The following is a 17,489-nucleotide window of genomic DNA, read 5'->3' on the forward strand; positions in this document are numbered from 1 at the left end:
ATTTAAAAAAAAATGAATTTTTAAGGTGACGGATTGTATGAACGTGGAATATTGCAGACTCATTATAGTGGGATAAGGAAAATGGGAAAGAAAACAAGGCATGAAATTAGCCATCAAGGCGTTTACCGATATTTGCTAAATTTTGAAATGACGTCCCCAATTGTCCAAGTAATAATACAGAAAACTAGTGGCAAATGGAGAAGGTTGAGTCACAAGCAATTTTTTTTTTTTTTGTCATCTACCAATTATCATTGTTCATAAATAAATGAGTATATTGAGAAATAAAATCATTTAAAAAGTGGTGAAAAAAGGTTTGTGGTAGTTTCAAATCATGACAAATTCATGATTGGCCTTAACCAATTTCCTCTCCCACCACCACCAAAAAGGAGTTCGGAGTTTAAAGGGCATAAAATATTAATAAAAAATTTTAAATGGTATATAAAATTTTAAATTAACCAAAACAGTAAAATTGTTGGAACAACAGCAATTTACTCCACCGAAAAAAGTAAAACGTTGTTACCGCAACAATTTGCAAAATATGATTTTTTTTAAAAAAAATCTTTTTTTTGAAAGACGCAGCAATTTAAAAAAAAATAAACAAAATTAAAAATTGCTGCTTAGATAGATTTAAATTTTTTTATAAAAAATTACATTTTACAAAAGCTACAGTAATTTTACTTTTTATGATGAGATAAATTACTATTGTTCTAATATATCATTTTAAATTTTTTATTAATATTTTATACTTTAAGTTCCGGACTCCACGAAAAAGAGCCATCAAATCCTCCCTTTTAATTCACGTGACTTTTGACCATTAAATTATATTTAAAATTGAAAAGGAGATTCTTTTCTTAAATAAAACTAAAAATTATAGTCACACAAACTTAGACTACATGACTAATAAAATGAAATCCACCCACCTACCACTGTCTAGACTTATGAGCTTGTAGAACCTATAAACTTTTACTCAACAATTTAATATTTACATTTAGATAAACAAATATTTTTTCTATATTCTAAAAATAATAAGATCCAAAACTCATAAACTTTACTTTCGAGCATGGGAGATGGAAGAATGGTTAACGATAATGTGGCTAAGGAGTAGTGAAAATATGAACAACATGTCGAATGGACACATTAGTTGCATTAGGAAAACACTATTTTACTTTTGCATTTGTATTAAGAAAAGATATAATTTTACCTTTATGTCCTTATTTAATATTTTTTTAAGTAACTTTAGTAATAAATGATAAAATTAGTAACTATTTTATCAAGAATATAATAGATAAAATATAATTATTTACGCAAAAATTTTATAAAATGAGAAGTACTATGATTCAATTATTTATAGAAAAAAACGATATATAAAATGAGACAGAAAAAATAATAAAGTACTAAGAGTTTCGAGAAATAACTTTAATAGTCATTAAGAGGATTAATGGTGAAACGAAGAAGTTCAAAGATAAAGTGAAAAATAAAGACGGGGAGGAAAAATAGATACGTAAACCACCTATCGTCACCATCAACCAAGTTATCGTTATAATAACTAGTCATTATCAATAATTACTATTACTCATTATCACTACTAACTATTATTATTATTATTATTATCGTCAATAGCTACTCAATCATCACAACTCACACTAACATCAACTACCATCGAACACATCGTCAATACTATTACTATAACTATCAATTATCCGCATCATCAATTTCACAATCGCAATCATCATTATCAACATTATCATGTCAGTCATAATAGAATAAAAATAATCATTAGCGATATTTTATTCTTAATTGTCACTAAATATGTATATTTAGCGGGAAAATTTGTCACTATTTGTATATGTCTCTAAAGCCTTTAATGATATTAGTTCTAATGGCAGTTAACTAATATTATAAAAAATTTAACACTTTTTATTAATATCAATATTTAATATCGCTAAAAATTATTTTTATCATAATATCACTACGATAATAATCATCTCTATTATTACAATTATCAGTCAATCATATAAATTATTACGATTCACCACTAATACATTATATTCACCATCTTTAGCGAATATAAAGATTGTATTTTTTATTTTTTTTATGTAATAACAATTTTATATTTATTAGTAATATTTTTTAATAAGAAGAAAGAAATTGGGTTGATTTTGTTGGGAATGTGCGAAGACATTGGGAAAGTAGCTTCTGCGCTCACCGCTTACGTTACGAACTGCGAAAAAGTGCTGTTTTTTTTATTTGTTTTCCTGCTGTTGGTATTGAACTGGGGAATTATTTTAAAAGATAAGTAGTTGTCACTGTTGTTCACTAATTAAAATAAAATAAAATGAAGGAAGAAATATTAACTCTTAAAAAGTATAAAAATATCAAACAAAAATCCAAGAATATTAAAATATATTATCTATGTTGAAGAAAGTATGTCACAGGCTCACGAAGAAAGCAAATGGTCACCCCACGGCTTTTTACGTCTTCCAACTACTGTTTTTTCAAGTGGTTCATTTGCCATTTCCATATAAAATATAAGGCAATAATACGATAATAATAATATATCTAATTTTTGTTTCATAGATAAAGTCTATGAAGATATAGTATGTATATATTTTGTTTTTACTTTATAGTAATCTCTAATACTTGATTAAAAAAAAGAATGTTTTAGATAAATTTATTCAAAAAAAAGCATTTGAAGCAATTTGAAATTTATATGGGAACTTTTTAATTAATTTAGTTCGTGCACTATAAAATTAATTTGAAAATAATGGTAGAATTTTTTTTCAAATTTATAACTCATATTTGAAAATTTGATTTAGATTAAATAGTCTTAGCACCACGATCAATATTATCATATCACACAAATTAAACCAACAAAAGTTATGATATATTGATAGATATCACTTTATTTTTAGTTTAAAAAATTGAGTTTGAATCCTTTGCTTGGCTTGTTTAAATACGAAATCATTCTTATAAAATATAAATTTAAATTTTATCGTATCAAAGTGAGGCCCATTGTTCCTCTAATGGTATTAAATAATTAATGCATCAGTTACTTTCAAGCTTCGACACCACCCCTTTCCTCTCGCCGCCTCAATTTGTGAGCCCCCAATTCTCTTTTCACATACTACTTTCTTTTATGATTGTCCTTTTTTCAAAATCAATAAATTTTAATTATTCATTTGTTGAAAGCAAATGAACGATAACCCCACAATCTTAAAATTATTTTTATTTAGTAAAAGATGTAAAGTAAAGTAACACCTAAGTTATCTTAAATTTTTTACTATGCAAATATTTATTATCCTCAAAACTATTTTAAATATATTATTAAATTATTTTTGCATCAATTTCAAATGGCAGATATAATCACACATCAATCATTGTGTGACACGTGTTTATTCAATTTGAACTGTTATTTTTTTTCATTTTAAGTTTTTTATTTGTTTATTTCTCTTGCTATTTGTCTTTTTGACTTATTTTAGTTTTATTATTTTAATTTTAATTTTATTTCAATTTTTAATTCATCTTTCACTCCAATTTTCAAGCTGCCTTCGGTTTCTTTCTTTATTTCTTCTTCTTCACCTCTCACCCTCACCTAACCCACACCCACATCAAGTTGAGCCTCTTTATTTTCTTTTTCTTATTTGGTCAAATTTCTTACTTTCCAAAATTATACTATTTTCTAGACTTTGTTGAGTGATTGATAACAAGATTAATTATTTTTCTAAGAAAGCATAAGAATTCTCCGAAAATTGAAAAAATTTAGTTGAATTTGGATAAAACACTAAAAAAATTCCTACTGATCATTTTGAAATCTAATGGGTTTATCACATTGTTCGAAATGTATTAAAATATCTAAATATAATTTTAGAATTAAAGAGAGGTAAACTGATAGTAGAATAAAAGAGAGGTGGAGTTGTAGTAATATTGAAAGTGACAAGTTAATGAAGACGACAATGAATTTTTAAAGAAGAAGGAAGAAAGAAAAATAAAAAAATAATATTGAGAAAAAGTTAAAATAATAATAATAAAAAATATATATATTTTATAGTAAAGTTCTTGTAAAAATAAAAATATATTAGTTTTTTTAGTTTGTTCACACTCTTTAAGAAAATGCATGCATTTTTCATTCCATGTGAACAAAAAATGATATAATAATATCATAGAACACTTGTATAGTTTAAATGTTTTTTTAAAAATTCGAAATAACTTCAAGTGTCAACTTTATGTATTTTCTCTTTTATTTATTTTACGTGATGATCAAGGATTTGTGGCTCGTGTTCAGATTTTCTGACATTTAACATTACCCACAAACACTTTAAATTTAATCGAATAACTTCTTTAGGTCATAAATTATACGTATATTTATATACTTTTTAATATCTTTGAAGTAAATAAAATGCACCCCTAAGAAATGATGTAACAAATAGAACGAATTCACTCACATAATGACGTGTGAAGAAATAAAAAATATTTTTAATAAAATTATACACATATCTTTTTTATAAGTCAATATATAATTAATAGTTTAAATATTATTTTGTTAATATATTGACTTTTATTAAATTATACGAATTTTCTTATAAGTAGACAAAACTTTTCAATTTTTTTTTATTTTATTGTCTTCCCTAATAAGTTTCTTCTTCGGTGATGCATATTTTTCTCCTTTCACCTATCTTCAATTGTATCAGCTACTTCAATATCACTATCTCTTTAGTAATTTTGAAATTCAATATCAATATTTTATAATTAAATTTATTTTACATATATAAATTTATCAAAGTTAAAAAAGTTTGTTGATTCACCGAATAAGACAAAAAAGAGAAATAGGAAGTGTAGTGGAGCTCGATGGGATATGAAGAGAGGAAAAAATGAACAGTTAAGAGATATAAATTGTGAAGAAGGTGGGTGGGAGATGGGTATGGAGGAATAAAAATAAACCACATTTTAAAATTTTCATTTTAGAAAATGTATTTGTAATTAGTTATTTAGTGTAAATTAATTTTAAAATGTATTAAAGAAATTTTTTTGAAAATAATTAATAAGAAAATTAATTAATAATGTGATATTGACATGGCTATATTGTGGTATTTACATATGACTATTATATGACAAAGTGTTTTTTTATTACACTTTCAATATTTTAAAATTTTTCTTTTCTTAAATGCCATCACGTATATAAAGTAACAAATAAAACTATATCATTTTCATTAATTATTCACACTTTCCTCAATTGGAATATATACGAGGATGAAGGTTTATTAAGACAATTCTTAAAACTAAATGTGATGATATATTTTAAATAATTAATATATCTATATAGTAATATGGGAAAAGGGTCTGATATACCCTTCAACTTTGTCATTTAGAGCTGATATACTCCTTGTTATGAAAGTGGCTCATATTTACCTCTACTTGTAAACAAATGACTCACATATACCCTTTTCCTCTAACGGAAATAGAAAAAATAATAATTTTAATCTAAATTTTTATTATTTTTTTCTAAAAAATATAAACCCATATGAGTAAATTTAATCCTCGTCAAACATATTTTTTTGATCTTTTTTTGTTTCAATGACTAATTTATAATTATTATTTTGATAATCATATTTATTTATTTTTCACTAATATTCTTGTAAAACTTATTGTAGATGACCAATTTTTTTTTCGAATACGAAATTAAATTACAATACACAAAAAAAATAGTTTAAATATGTTTTCTTTAAACTAAGGAATGAAAGAAAAAACATAAGAAACTCAAATAATTATAATAAAAAAAGTCAAAAAATAATTTATATATGAAAAAAGTTAAAATATACCTTGAACTTTGATAGAAGAATCATATATACCCCTAAATAATTTTATAAAAAAAATTACAAGTAATAAATATAAATTTAAAACTAATTTTTTAACTCCCGTTAAATGAAGGGTATATATGAGCCATTTTGTAATGGGAGGGGTATATGTGAGCCGTTTGTATAACCGTAAGGGCATATATGAGCCACTTTTTGTCACGACCGGAATCTAGACCCCAGACGAGACCGGCGTCGTTGACCTCTCAGAGGTCGCAGACAAGCCTGCTTACGTCATTCTTACTTTACATAGATTAATTTTAGCGGAAAATTTGAAATTTTTGATTCTTTAATCATACTTGCTGAACATTCTTAACATTTCGTAATCGTTCATCATCAACCATCTAACATTTAAGAGATAAGCAACTGAAAGAAATAATTCATTAAGTATTAATTGTATATCGGCCAAAATAGCACCAATACAAAGTTTGAACCAAAACAGGAAAGAAACGCTAGTGGAACATGTTCCGCTAGCTCAACTCTAAAACTACGCTAGAATGTAAAACAGTAGCATCCTCGAAAGCATGAGGACCTACCAAACTCCGGATGAATACTGATGTCCGGATAGCTGCAACAACGAACCTGTAGCTCTAGCGTCCACCTGTGCCTGCACCTAAAAATAGATGTTCGTATGGAATTAGTACACACTTGTACTAAGTATGAGTATATGCAAGTACACACCAGGGACATGCATGAGGAAGAATAGCTCTTTCCTAACAACATGATTTTTGGAAGTCAAGTCAGTGGACTTGCCAAATTGAGATTGGGAAAGTTATGCCATGAGAGTGACATGCATCATTATAATTATCGTATAGCACACAAAACATAACATATTCATATAACACATAACATATAACACATACTTTCTTTCATATTATTCATTCGTATACCATGAGACCTTATTATCATAGACTTAACTTTAAGACTTTCCAAAATGAGGGCTCAACATATGGGACCTCAACTAGGGAGCCTTCTTTAGCAAACACAGAGTCTGCTTCACTCATTCATTCGTATTTCATTTCAATTCATTCATAGGCCAGTGCGAACACCAGCTATACCTAGGATGTAGTTTAAGACTTTCATCGGGTTTGCTGTGCAATGATCAGGAATGACCTAATGTCATTACCTGAATCTAGCTCACCTCTTGATTATCCTATCCTAACACCTTCGGTATCATTCATTTCTTTATATGATTCATTTGAGGCTGGCCTCATTCATTCATTGGGAACTTTAACTTTAACCGACATAGATCATGTGAGCATCATGAAATCCAGTGTCTTCCCCACACCGAAAAGAGGTGGAATCACCGGCCAAAGCGATTCAAATAACATGCTAGCGTATATGGGAATTTAACCCCGCCAGATCCCTATAGTGGCAATATAGGTTCAAAGACTAGGAGATGTGTGGAGACCCATACCCGGCAAGCCGGACAGTCTCATCTCATGAGAATTACGTGAACCTCCGCCCTTCCCGAAAGAAGGCATCACCACTCATAGCTAGCCTATCGGTGCTCGGTATAAAGTTCCATTACATGCAACTCATACATCATAGAAGTTTGCTTCTAGTATGAAGACATCATAGCTCAATAGATGATTTCTCATCTCATCATTAGTATTAAGTGTTTTAAACTCAATATTTTTATTAGAGTATTCATAGAGACTGGTCTCTTCATTATCTTACACTCTCATTGGTGAGTATGTATCGGTAACATTTACTTAAGCTCATTTAAGATTGCTCTCATCATACGCATTAACCTCACATCATGATTGTCACCACATTCTTCATTTCATTACGTATATCTTAGGTTCACTTATTCTTGAACGTATGTTAAACTTATATATCTATACATACAAGCCATGAGGCTTCATTTATAGTTCGTTAAGTGAATTCTTGTTTTTCTAAGATTATGTATTACAAGACTTATGTATCTTGTATATATGCCAAGATCTTTGATTTTTGATCTACGTAGATGACATTATTCTTGAATATTTCACTCACGTATGACTTATGTATCAATACGGAGGTTTGGACACGAGAACCCAAATTTTGAATTATTTGGATATCATTTATATTTTTCATTGATTTTTGTTCTAATATTCATAAATTTAGAACTCTAAGTTAAGTCTCAACATTTTCGTGAAATAATAAATTTTCTATTTTAATTAGAATTCTAAATTAAATTTCAATCATTTACATGAAAGAATAATTTTCTAATTTAATTAGAATTCCAATTTAAATCTCAATATTTACATAAAAGAATTAATATTCTATTTTTAATTAAAATTCTAAATTAAATCTCAATGTTTACATAAGAGAATTAATTTTCCAACTTTAATTAGAATTTTAATTTACTATTATTATTATTTTTAATTAAATTCGCTTGAATAGGGAGGTTGTGGGTTCGAACCCCCACAGCCCCCTTATTTTTCCTCTCATTTTCGCTGAAGAGGAGGCTGTGAGGTGGTGGGTTCGAACCCCCACAGCCCCTCTATTTTTTTTTTTAATTCTTTGACATCCAAAAATTTCCAGATTCTTTTTAAACCTATTTCTATGTTTTTGGAAATTTATTCCACTATTTTTTCTGCACTTTTTCATCAAGTTTCACATTAGTTCTTAGGGAGATTTCATGGTTCATTCACTTCACTATGCTTCATCAAAATGAACATCACATTGCACACCCATTTCACACATAAAATACATGATAAATAAACAACTTATATACCCCAAAACAATGCCTAAAACACTGCCCTATACACACCCATACATCAACTTTTTCCGGTCATATTCTGATGATCATTATCGCGATTTCCCGCACATAAACACACTCATATTTAATTTAAACACATCATTCATGCAAAAATCTAGCAGCACAACATACCCATCCTACAAATTCATTAGGGAGCTAAGGACAAGGACATACGAAGGGGAACAACCTTAGTTTCAAGAGTTTAAGAAACGTCCGAAAGAAAGTACTCTTGGAGAAAGAATTCCATGAGAGAAACTCATACCTTAATCGATGTTCAAACTTTAATGTTGCTGCCCGGAAAACTCCTCCAAACCACTCCCAATTCACTTCAAAGTATACCTCTCTTAGCCTTGACGTTTTGATTACTTTTTCTTTTGCTTAAAAAAATTTTTTGTGAGTTCTCAAGCATGAAAATTATTGATATTTTGGCAGAAATAATGTGAGGAAGATGGAGAACGTGAGAGAGGGAGTTTAGAAGCGTGAGAGAGAGAGGGCTAATTGGATTAGGAGACTAATTCAAGAATTAGTCAAATAACATTAAAATAAATAAATACAAATCTGTTTTATTTATTTATTTATTTATTCATTTAAAACGTGAAAGGACAATTATGCCCTTAAATACCTATTTATTCTTATTTACATAATTCTCTTTTTTTTTTGAATCGTTACACTTTTATAACGGGGGTGTATTAGCTCCAAATGACAAAGTTGAGGAGTATATCAGACCCTTTTCCCTAGTAATATTTGAGAATATGTATACAAAAATTAAATTTTGATTTAAAATATTGAAAAAGAATATTATATTATCTATTCAGATGCTTAATTGAAATGAGTAACATTCTTCATCAGTTTAAATTATATTTGCTAAAAAAGTTATGATTAATAATGTATTAAGCTTTAATTATATATGTTTTAATTATTTTTGTCTTTTAAATCGCTTTCACAGGGACTGCATATTGACTAATTTGATTTAAAAACTTATCGATCAGACGTATTGATTATTGATTTGTATACATGCTAAATTATTATAAAAACGTTGAAATATTAGCTTATCTATTAGTATCAGCTATTGATTGTTATCGATTTAGTCGTTAAAATTTTTATTTTACACACATACAGACACAAAAAGACAAATTAAATGAATCATGTACATGAGTTGACAGATCATTTCTTCCTTAGAAAAAACATTAACACATTGTATAATATTCAAAAGTTTTCAACAACATCACAAACTTTATATATCAAATGATGTAAACATAATTTATCAATTTTCTATTGAATTATCAGTTAAAGTATTACCGGATAATAATTTTTAAAAAGAAATATAATTTTAATAACTAATAACTCATATTAATAAATGAAAAACAATTGGTTAAAATTATGTATTTGAACTATTCACTAACATATTCATCATTTATGTATATTCGTTCACCCAAAATGAATCTTAACTAATTATAAAAACAACGGGATCTAATGACGGAAAATAAATTCCTACTGGCCCTACATATAAATAATTCAGATTTTGTATGAATTAAATATATATATTTTTTTTTAGTAATAAAGAAGAGTAGTAGTTGTTATATTCCTATAAAAAAGTAGAGATCCTTAGAAACAAAATCCCAATTCTCCTCCACCGCCTTTTCTTCCCTATCTTCTCATTTCTCCTTTTTCTCTCTTCTCTCTGTTACACAGAGAATTCAGTTATGGCCGGAAGTGGTGTCGTTACAGTTTACGGAAATGGTGCTCTCACAGAGACAACCAAGCAATCCCCCTTCTCTGTGAAAGTGGGTCTCGCTCAGATGCTTCGGGGAGGCGTTATCATGGACGTTGTTAATGCTGAACAGGCTCGTATAGCCGAGGAGGCCGGTGCGTGTGCTGTCATGGCTCTTGAGCGTGTCCCTGCTGATATACGCGCTCAGGGCGGCGTTGCACGTATGTCGGATCCCCAGCTTATCAAAGAAATCAAACAGGCTGTGACAATTCCTGTTATGGCCAAGGCTCGTATTGGTCATTTCGTGGAGGCTCAAATCCTTGAGGCTATTGGAATCGATTACGTTGATGAATCGGAGGTGCTTACCCTTGCTGACGATGAGAACCACATCAACAAGCACAATTTCCGTATCCCCTTTGTCTGTGGCTGCCGTAATTTGGGTGAGGCTCTTCGCCGTATCCGTGAGGGTGCTGCCATGATTCGGACCAAGGGGGAAGCTGGTACCGGAAACATTATCGAGGCTGTTCGTCATGTGCGTTCCGTTATGGGTGATATCAGGGTGCTGCGCAACATGGACGATGATGAGGTTTTCACCTTTGCTAAGAAGATTCAGGCACCATACGATCTGGTGATGCAAACAAAGCAACTTGGTAGGCTCCCTGTGGTTCACTTTGCAGCAGGTGGGGTGGCGACACCAGCAGATGCAGCGCTTATGATGCAGTTGGGATGTGACGGCGTGTTCGTGGGTTCTGGTATCTTCAAGAGTGGTGACCCTGCAAAGAGGGGACGTGCCATCGTGCAAGCAGTGACTCATTACAGTGACCCACAATTGCTGGCTGAAATTAGCTGTGGGCTTGGTGAGGCTATGGTTGGAATCAATCTTGATGAAAAGGTGGAGAGGTATGCCAATCGTTCTGAGTGATGATGGTTGTAAGTTTTAGAATGTCTTTATCTTGTTCTTGGATCAGAGCATGTCATACTCTCTGGGAATATGCTCCTTCGTATATTTTAGTTTTTTATTTTATGGCCAGTTGTTATAAACCATTGGAATGGGATGATTAGATCAATTCAGTTATATGCATTTCGATATTCAATTTTCTACTGTTTACCTTGTTTATGAATGAATTTTTCTGAGGATGCACATGTTAATAATACAAGTTTGATTTCCCCCACCCACCCCAACATTCTGCTCTATCACACTAGCCTCCCTCGTGGTTTATGGTATTACATTGAACTCGTTTTTCAGTCAAATCGATTGGAGAGGAGATGAAAGTTCATATAGTGCAACTTTCAACTAGTTTTAGTTGGATTACACCTGATTTTAGTTTTTTGAGCTAGTGTCTGTACCAATATGATGGGACTTGCCTTTCATTATTTACTGCTTGTAGAAGCAGATTCACTGTGCTGATTCCAAATGCACCCTGGGTCTATTCCTGGTGTGTTGAAGTTTATCTGTGAATTTTATAGGGATCCTTGTCCTATTCATCTTGGTGTTGTTTCGTCATTCACTTGTCAAAGCTTCTTGCATTTGATTCTCTAGCGAAAGAAATCGGGTTGCTATTACTAGTATTCTAGTTTGTATACTAGTGATGACTCTGATTATCGTAGCCGTGACAAAGCTTGTTTCTTTCTTTGGGAAATTCTAATGATCTATTGTCGTGAAAGAAATAGCTTATATGTTAGGGATACGAGTGTGTTTGTTTACGCCAATATCCGGCTGTGGTTTGGGATTGTTAACCAGATCTACAATCAATTTCTGCACCAAAAAATTTCTCTGCTGTGAAAATGTCTGCACTGTTTGTGAATTTCTTGTATCCTGATTATGCTGTATCCACGGCTAGGTTGTTGACTGGCCTTAAGCTACATCATGATGCTCAATTTGTTTCAAAATGAATTTGCAGCATAGCTAACTATGCTCAAGGAGAGCCATTTAGCCTTTTAAAATTATGGATTTTCTTGAATAAAAATGCTATATGTTCACCCTCAGTTTTGGGACATGCACGGATTGTTTTATTTTCTCTTCTACTTCTTGATTACTATTCTAGTTCTTTTAATTGAAGAGCAATATTTTGCTAGGGACATGAAATGTGTCCCATTGACACACAAGGGGCACTGTCCTGTCCTCCTTATGTTGTCCCTTTGAGACATGCAAAAAATTGTACTAGCAAATAGAGAAGACTAGCACAGTAATGCAAGTAGGTTAAAAAGTATATTTGAGCAGAAAGATAATCATTTGAGTAGAAAGATAATCGCAGGTGGTTCCACCAACTAGTACTTTAAATTATTGGAGCAAGTACCTCATTTTGATTTTTACTCATAGAAAGTAGAAACCCAGTAACTTCTTTGTGTCAGAGCAAGAATCCTAGTAACTAGCATCTGATCCAAAATTTTGACATGAGTGGAGTGATGATCTTAATGAATTTTTAACTTTAACCAGTGTTGGACTTCATATTCCGAAACTATCCAAGTAAGAGGTTATTTCAATACTCTGAGCACTGAAGTGAAACAGAAGGTTTTCCAGGGTAATTATCTATAATTCTCATGAAACAAAGACTAGTGTTAGTTTGATATAAGCAACTTTTTCTAGAGCCGATGTCGATTAGTCAAAGGTGTCTGTTATGGTGTGACATAAGATGGGTGGTGTTCACTGGATGGATTAAACCAGTCAAAGGTGTTTGTTATGGTATGAAATAAAAACACTAGTCTATGCACTGCCTAGATTATAAACGGAATGAAGAACCAACATTTGTGTTCCTCCTTAGGAATTTGTTATCTAATCTGATTAAAATACATATATCAGACCTTCTCTACGTGAATTTAATGTAAACACACATGTTTGGCCTTGTTTTTGAGAAGACTACCGAATGCCTTAATAAAGCATTCAACCTGCACAACAGATGCTGAAAGATGCAAGCAACATGCTCATTGTTGACGGTCTTTTTGTTATCAATCCTTAATTCGAAATGTACTTGGATCACACACTTGGAGAGAAAGAAAGCAAAGTATTATGTTATTGCAATAGTAAACCAACTTATTGAACTTGGAATTTATGTCCATTTACCATATGTATTATTCCAACTCCATCAGGTACAGTCAAGTAGAGGACATGAATCACATGTTATGTGACTACAACCTGTTGGGAATGTTTGATGAAAATGTCTTCGGGGCAAAGTTATCCGTGGGACTACAATTGAATTCCCTTCCTCTAAACGATACTACAACAACATACACAATGAAATTCTATGGGTTGGGTTTGGAGAGGATGAGGTATACGCAAACCTTGTTCCTACCTTTTTTGGTCCGTCCTACCCTCAACAAATGATTGTATTATGGAAATAGATTAAAATTAACGTATATACGTTTTTTGAATTTTATTGTTGGATCCCTTCGTCATTAATTACAATCTTAATTCATCGGTAAAGGTAAGCTCAAAAGTTGTACAAGTTCGAATTCTAATGCACTTATTTTTTAAAAAGTTATTGATAAAAAATATCATGTTTCACCTACAGGATTTTCTTTACCTATCCCAATCAAAAAAAGTTAACTCTGTTCAATGTACTTAAATTTGTGAAAGTTACAATTTACAAGCATCACTTTTCGTGTAGGCATAATATATTCTTTCTGAAACAGAGAAATTATATTCCTAAGCAATTCCCAGAATATGGAAACCGAACGTTTTCCCACATATAAATTGAACATTAAACAAAGTTTGATACGATAACAAATTGGAATTGCTTTGCACCAGTTGAGAAAAATAATAATGTCTAATGGTAAGCAACATTTCCAGGTTTGCTTTTGCTGGTCAAGAGTATTCAAAGTGAGGGGAGGTGAAATTCCAGAAGATATTAAAAAAGTATTTGAATCATACTCAATGAATGATACTATGAGTATGGATGGTTTAATTAGTTTTCTGAAGAAAGAACAGAATGAAGTGATCAATGTTAACACAAAGGCCCAAAATGTATTCAATAGCCTCAAACATCTAAACAAGTTTCATAGAAGGGGATTGACTCTTGAAGCTTTCTTTAAATTTCTTGTTGGTGAACATAACTTTGCTCATCAGTCTAAGGTATTAAAAATAATTATTTCAGTTTTGATCTTATATAGATACTCGATTTTTGTTTTTTATCTTCACTTTCGTCTCATTACTTATAACTAACCTTTAATTACTTTCATTTATTTATTGGATTCTTCAGGTCCACCAAAATATGGATGCTCCATTAGCCCATTATTATATTTACACAGGCCATAACTCATATTTAACTGGAAACCAGCTCAGTAGTGATTGCAGTATTGAACCAATAAAGAAGGCCCTAAAGAAAGGAGTTAGAGTGATTGAATTGGACCTTTGGCCTGATATCACAAAAGATGATATCAATGTTCGTCACGGAGGGTAACTATTTGATCAAATAATTTAACCCAATTTCTGTTCTCTCCCATCGATACAAATACTGAATAACTTTATTCGCGATTGCAGGACACTAACAACACCTGTTAAACTAATCAAATGTTTGAAAGCCATAAAGGAGGATGCCTTCTCATTTTCTGAATATCCTGTTATACTCACTTTTGAAGACCACCTTCATCCTTATCCACACCTTCAAGAAAAAGTAGCTCAGGTACAATCAACTTCACTTTATAAACACTTGCAAAATTTCATTTCTTGGTTCGAAGTTATAAATGCCTTTAATCTACCTAAATTACTACATTATGTTCATTTATATTTCTCCCTCTGTTTCAATATTAATTATGTGACTCAATTAAAATTTCAGGATTCAAATTTCTAAGCTTTGACCAAGAGTTCGAACATTGAAGCTTTTGAAACTACTTAACAACTTTAACATATTTAAAAAGACATACAAAAAAAATTCCAGGTCGTTTACTTGGTCAACTACGAAAATTCTAACTCTGTCACATAAATTGGGACGGAGGGAGTAGTTTTTACTAAGATTTTTGCTCACTTCTTAAGAACGCAGATGGTGAAGAGCACATTTGGGTCGATGTTGTTCATCCCAAAATCAGATATGGACGTGTTCCCTTCACCAAACCAGTTAGTGAAGAGAATCTTAATTTCGACGAAACCACCAACAGAAGATAGCCCTTCGGAATCAGACAATAAGGTTTCACCAGAGAGAGGACGTTCAGAGAATGGACTTAACAATCATAATCAGGTTTAATATCTTCCTATATTATTTTCTTGCTTTTGTTTTGCAATTTTACTTTCTTCCGAGTTTAACTTCTGTACATTATCCGTGTAAAAAAGTTTATATTGTCAAGTTCTCTATAAGATAAGTACAGTTAGAGGCGAATTCAGAATTTTAAAGTTAAACTGGTTCAAGTTTTAGGTTCCTAACTACTGTACACTTGCCATTATAAAATTATAAATATTATTTACTTATGTTCTACAAAGTACCAGCAGCAAATACAATTAGAGGAGGGAGACGAAGACGAAGTTCCCAAATATAGAGATTTGATTGCAATCCATGCCACGAAGCACAAAGGTAGTATGGAAAATTTTGGAAGCCATGGAAGTTCTGATAAAGTTGGACGTTGTAGCATGAATGAACTAGCCCTTGAAGCCGCTGTAGCTGAACATAGCCATCAACTTATCCGGTAAATATATAAACTTCAGCTCCATTAGCTCTTTCTTTACTATTACTTGTTTCATCATTTTATGTATACTACGCCTCAACGCGTTCAGAGCACAAGGTTGAGGCATAAATCATAATCCATGTATTATGAAATGATATTTTGATATATACTTCAGATTTACACAGCGAAATATTCTAAGGGTGTACCCAAAGGGTGCACGCTTTACTTCATCAAACTATGATCCTCTAATTGCATGGCTGCGTGGAGCACAGATGGTTGCATTTAACATGCAGGTCAAGTACTCTCACTTGCCATATCGATTTTAATTCCTTCAAATAAAAGAACCTTAATAAAATATGACTTACTCCTTGTAACAGGGATATGATAGGTTCCTTTGGATGATGCAAGGATTTTTTCGAGCCAATGGAGGCTGTGGCTATGTGAAAAAACCAGAATTTTTACTAAGTTCTGATGGATTATGTGACGAAGTTTTCAATTCCATGGCCTTGCCCGTAAAGAAAACTCTCAAGGTTCATAAAATACAATATTTACTTGTCAGACTCCACTTTTGTGGGATTACACTTTACTGTTGTACTATTTAGTCACATAAATACCACTTTTTTTTGGGGATTCTGCTGGAGAATATGAATATCATATACTATAATTAATTTCATGCGTAATAGTCATGTTGATAATTAACAGGTAAAGATATACATGGGAGACGGTTGGCGTGCAGATTTCCATTTTAGACACTTTGATTATTGCTCCCCTCCAGACTTCTATGTCAGGGTAAGCTATTTCAATTGTGATATTTTGATTTGTCTGAGTAGTTTTTATAGTTAGTAACTCGGTATATATAAGTCAAACTCTTTGCATAAATCAATTACACAACATTTCTAGTTGCATTTGACAATTTATCGCAAAAAAACAATTGTAATCATGATAATAAAAGCTGCATTGACAAATTGAGCTAATCTCTGTGTAGGTTGGAATGGTAGGAGTACCTGCGGATGCTTGTAACATGCGCAAAACAAAGACAGTGAACGATCAATGGGTACCAATATGGAATGATGACGTAGAATTTGAATTTCCAATTCGTGTACTAGAACTAGCGTTGCTTCGGATTGATGTTAAAGATTATGATCCATCTGGTGAAGATGAATTTGCAGGACAAACATGTTTGCCTGTTTCTGAGCTGAAGACTGGGATTCGATGTGTTCCATTGTATAATCGCAAAGGAGATGCCTACAGATCAGTAAAACTTCTCATGCGTTTCGACTTCACTACTTAATTAATCTTCCTCAATCCCAATCTGTTAAGTTGAAAGTTAGTATAAATAGTTAAGGAAAAGCAAAGACTATAGATGGAATTATGGGCTCATAGATAATAGGAAAAATTGTATGTAACGGCAAATTAATGATTCAAATTATATGTTATAACCACACTTTGATTTAATTGTGCAATGCGCCATGTTGTAGCAAATTATTTGGCAGTTGCCTCTCTCCCTCAAAGTCTCCCTCGATCCCTCGCTCGCTTTTATACAAACACAAACGAATTGCCTCGCTCGCTCGCTTTTATATACACACAAACG

The 17,489-nt window shown here is 31.5% G+C and overlaps 2 protein-coding genes across 4 annotated transcripts; both read left to right on the forward strand.

Moving 5' to 3' along the window:
- Positions 1-10,158: 10,158 nt before the first annotated feature.
- LOC101257782 (probable pyridoxal 5'-phosphate synthase subunit PDX1) lies at positions 10,159-11,400 on the forward strand. The gene has a single exon (XM_004242475.5). The coding sequence runs from the start codon at positions 10,299-10,301 to the stop codon at positions 11,226-11,228; it is 930 nt and encodes a 309-aa protein (XP_004242523.1). The 5' UTR covers positions 10,159-10,298; the 3' UTR covers positions 11,229-11,400.
- A 144-nt stretch (positions 11,401-11,544) lies between these two features.
- Positions 11,545-17,353, forward strand: LOC100301941 (PI-phospholipase C PLC6). Of its 3 annotated transcripts, none has more exons than XM_010324704.4 (9): positions 11,545-14,375; positions 14,503-14,699; positions 14,784-14,925; positions 15,283-15,477; positions 15,723-15,919; positions 16,074-16,191; positions 16,276-16,428; positions 16,601-16,687; positions 16,884-17,353. In XM_010324704.4, exons 1-9 carry the CDS (start codon positions 14,067-14,069, stop codon positions 17,187-17,189), a joined length of 1,704 nt encoding a protein of 567 aa, XP_010323006.1. In that variant the 5' UTR covers positions 11,545-14,066; the 3' UTR covers positions 17,190-17,353. The 3 variants fall into 3 exon arrangements, with proteins under 3 accessions (XP_010323006.1, XP_010323005.1, NP_001234284.1); XM_010324703.4 differs by having other exon boundaries at positions 13,896-14,375; positions 15,717-15,919; NM_001247355.1 differs by having other exon boundaries at positions 14,067-14,375; positions 15,726-15,919; positions 16,884-17,308.
- Positions 17,354-17,489: the final 136 nt, after the last annotated feature.

The sequence above is a fragment of the Solanum lycopersicum genome, chromosome 6, assembly GCF_036512215.1.
Source record: "Solanum lycopersicum chromosome 6, SLM_r2.1".
Taxonomy (NCBI): domain Eukaryota; kingdom Viridiplantae; phylum Streptophyta; class Magnoliopsida; order Solanales; family Solanaceae; genus Solanum; species Solanum lycopersicum.

Excerpts from the sequence above, each read along its gene's own strand:
- LOC100301941 (XM_010324703.4), top strand. The coding sequence starts at position 14,067 with ATGTCTAATGGTAAGCAACATTTCCAGGTTTGCTTTTGCTGGTCAAGA. Across the intron at positions 16,192-16,275 it reads TGGTTGCATTTAACATGCAG|GGATATGATAGGTTCCTTTG; the intron begins GTCAAGTACTCT and ends TCCTTGTAACAG. Across the intron at positions 16,429-16,600 it reads CCGTAAAGAAAACTCTCAAG|GTAAAGATATACATGGGAGA; the intron begins GTTCATAAAATA and ends GATAATTAACAG.
- LOC101257782 (XM_004242475.5), top strand. The coding sequence starts at position 10,299 with ATGGCCGGAAGTGGTGTCGTTACAGTTTACGGAAATGGTGCTCTCACA.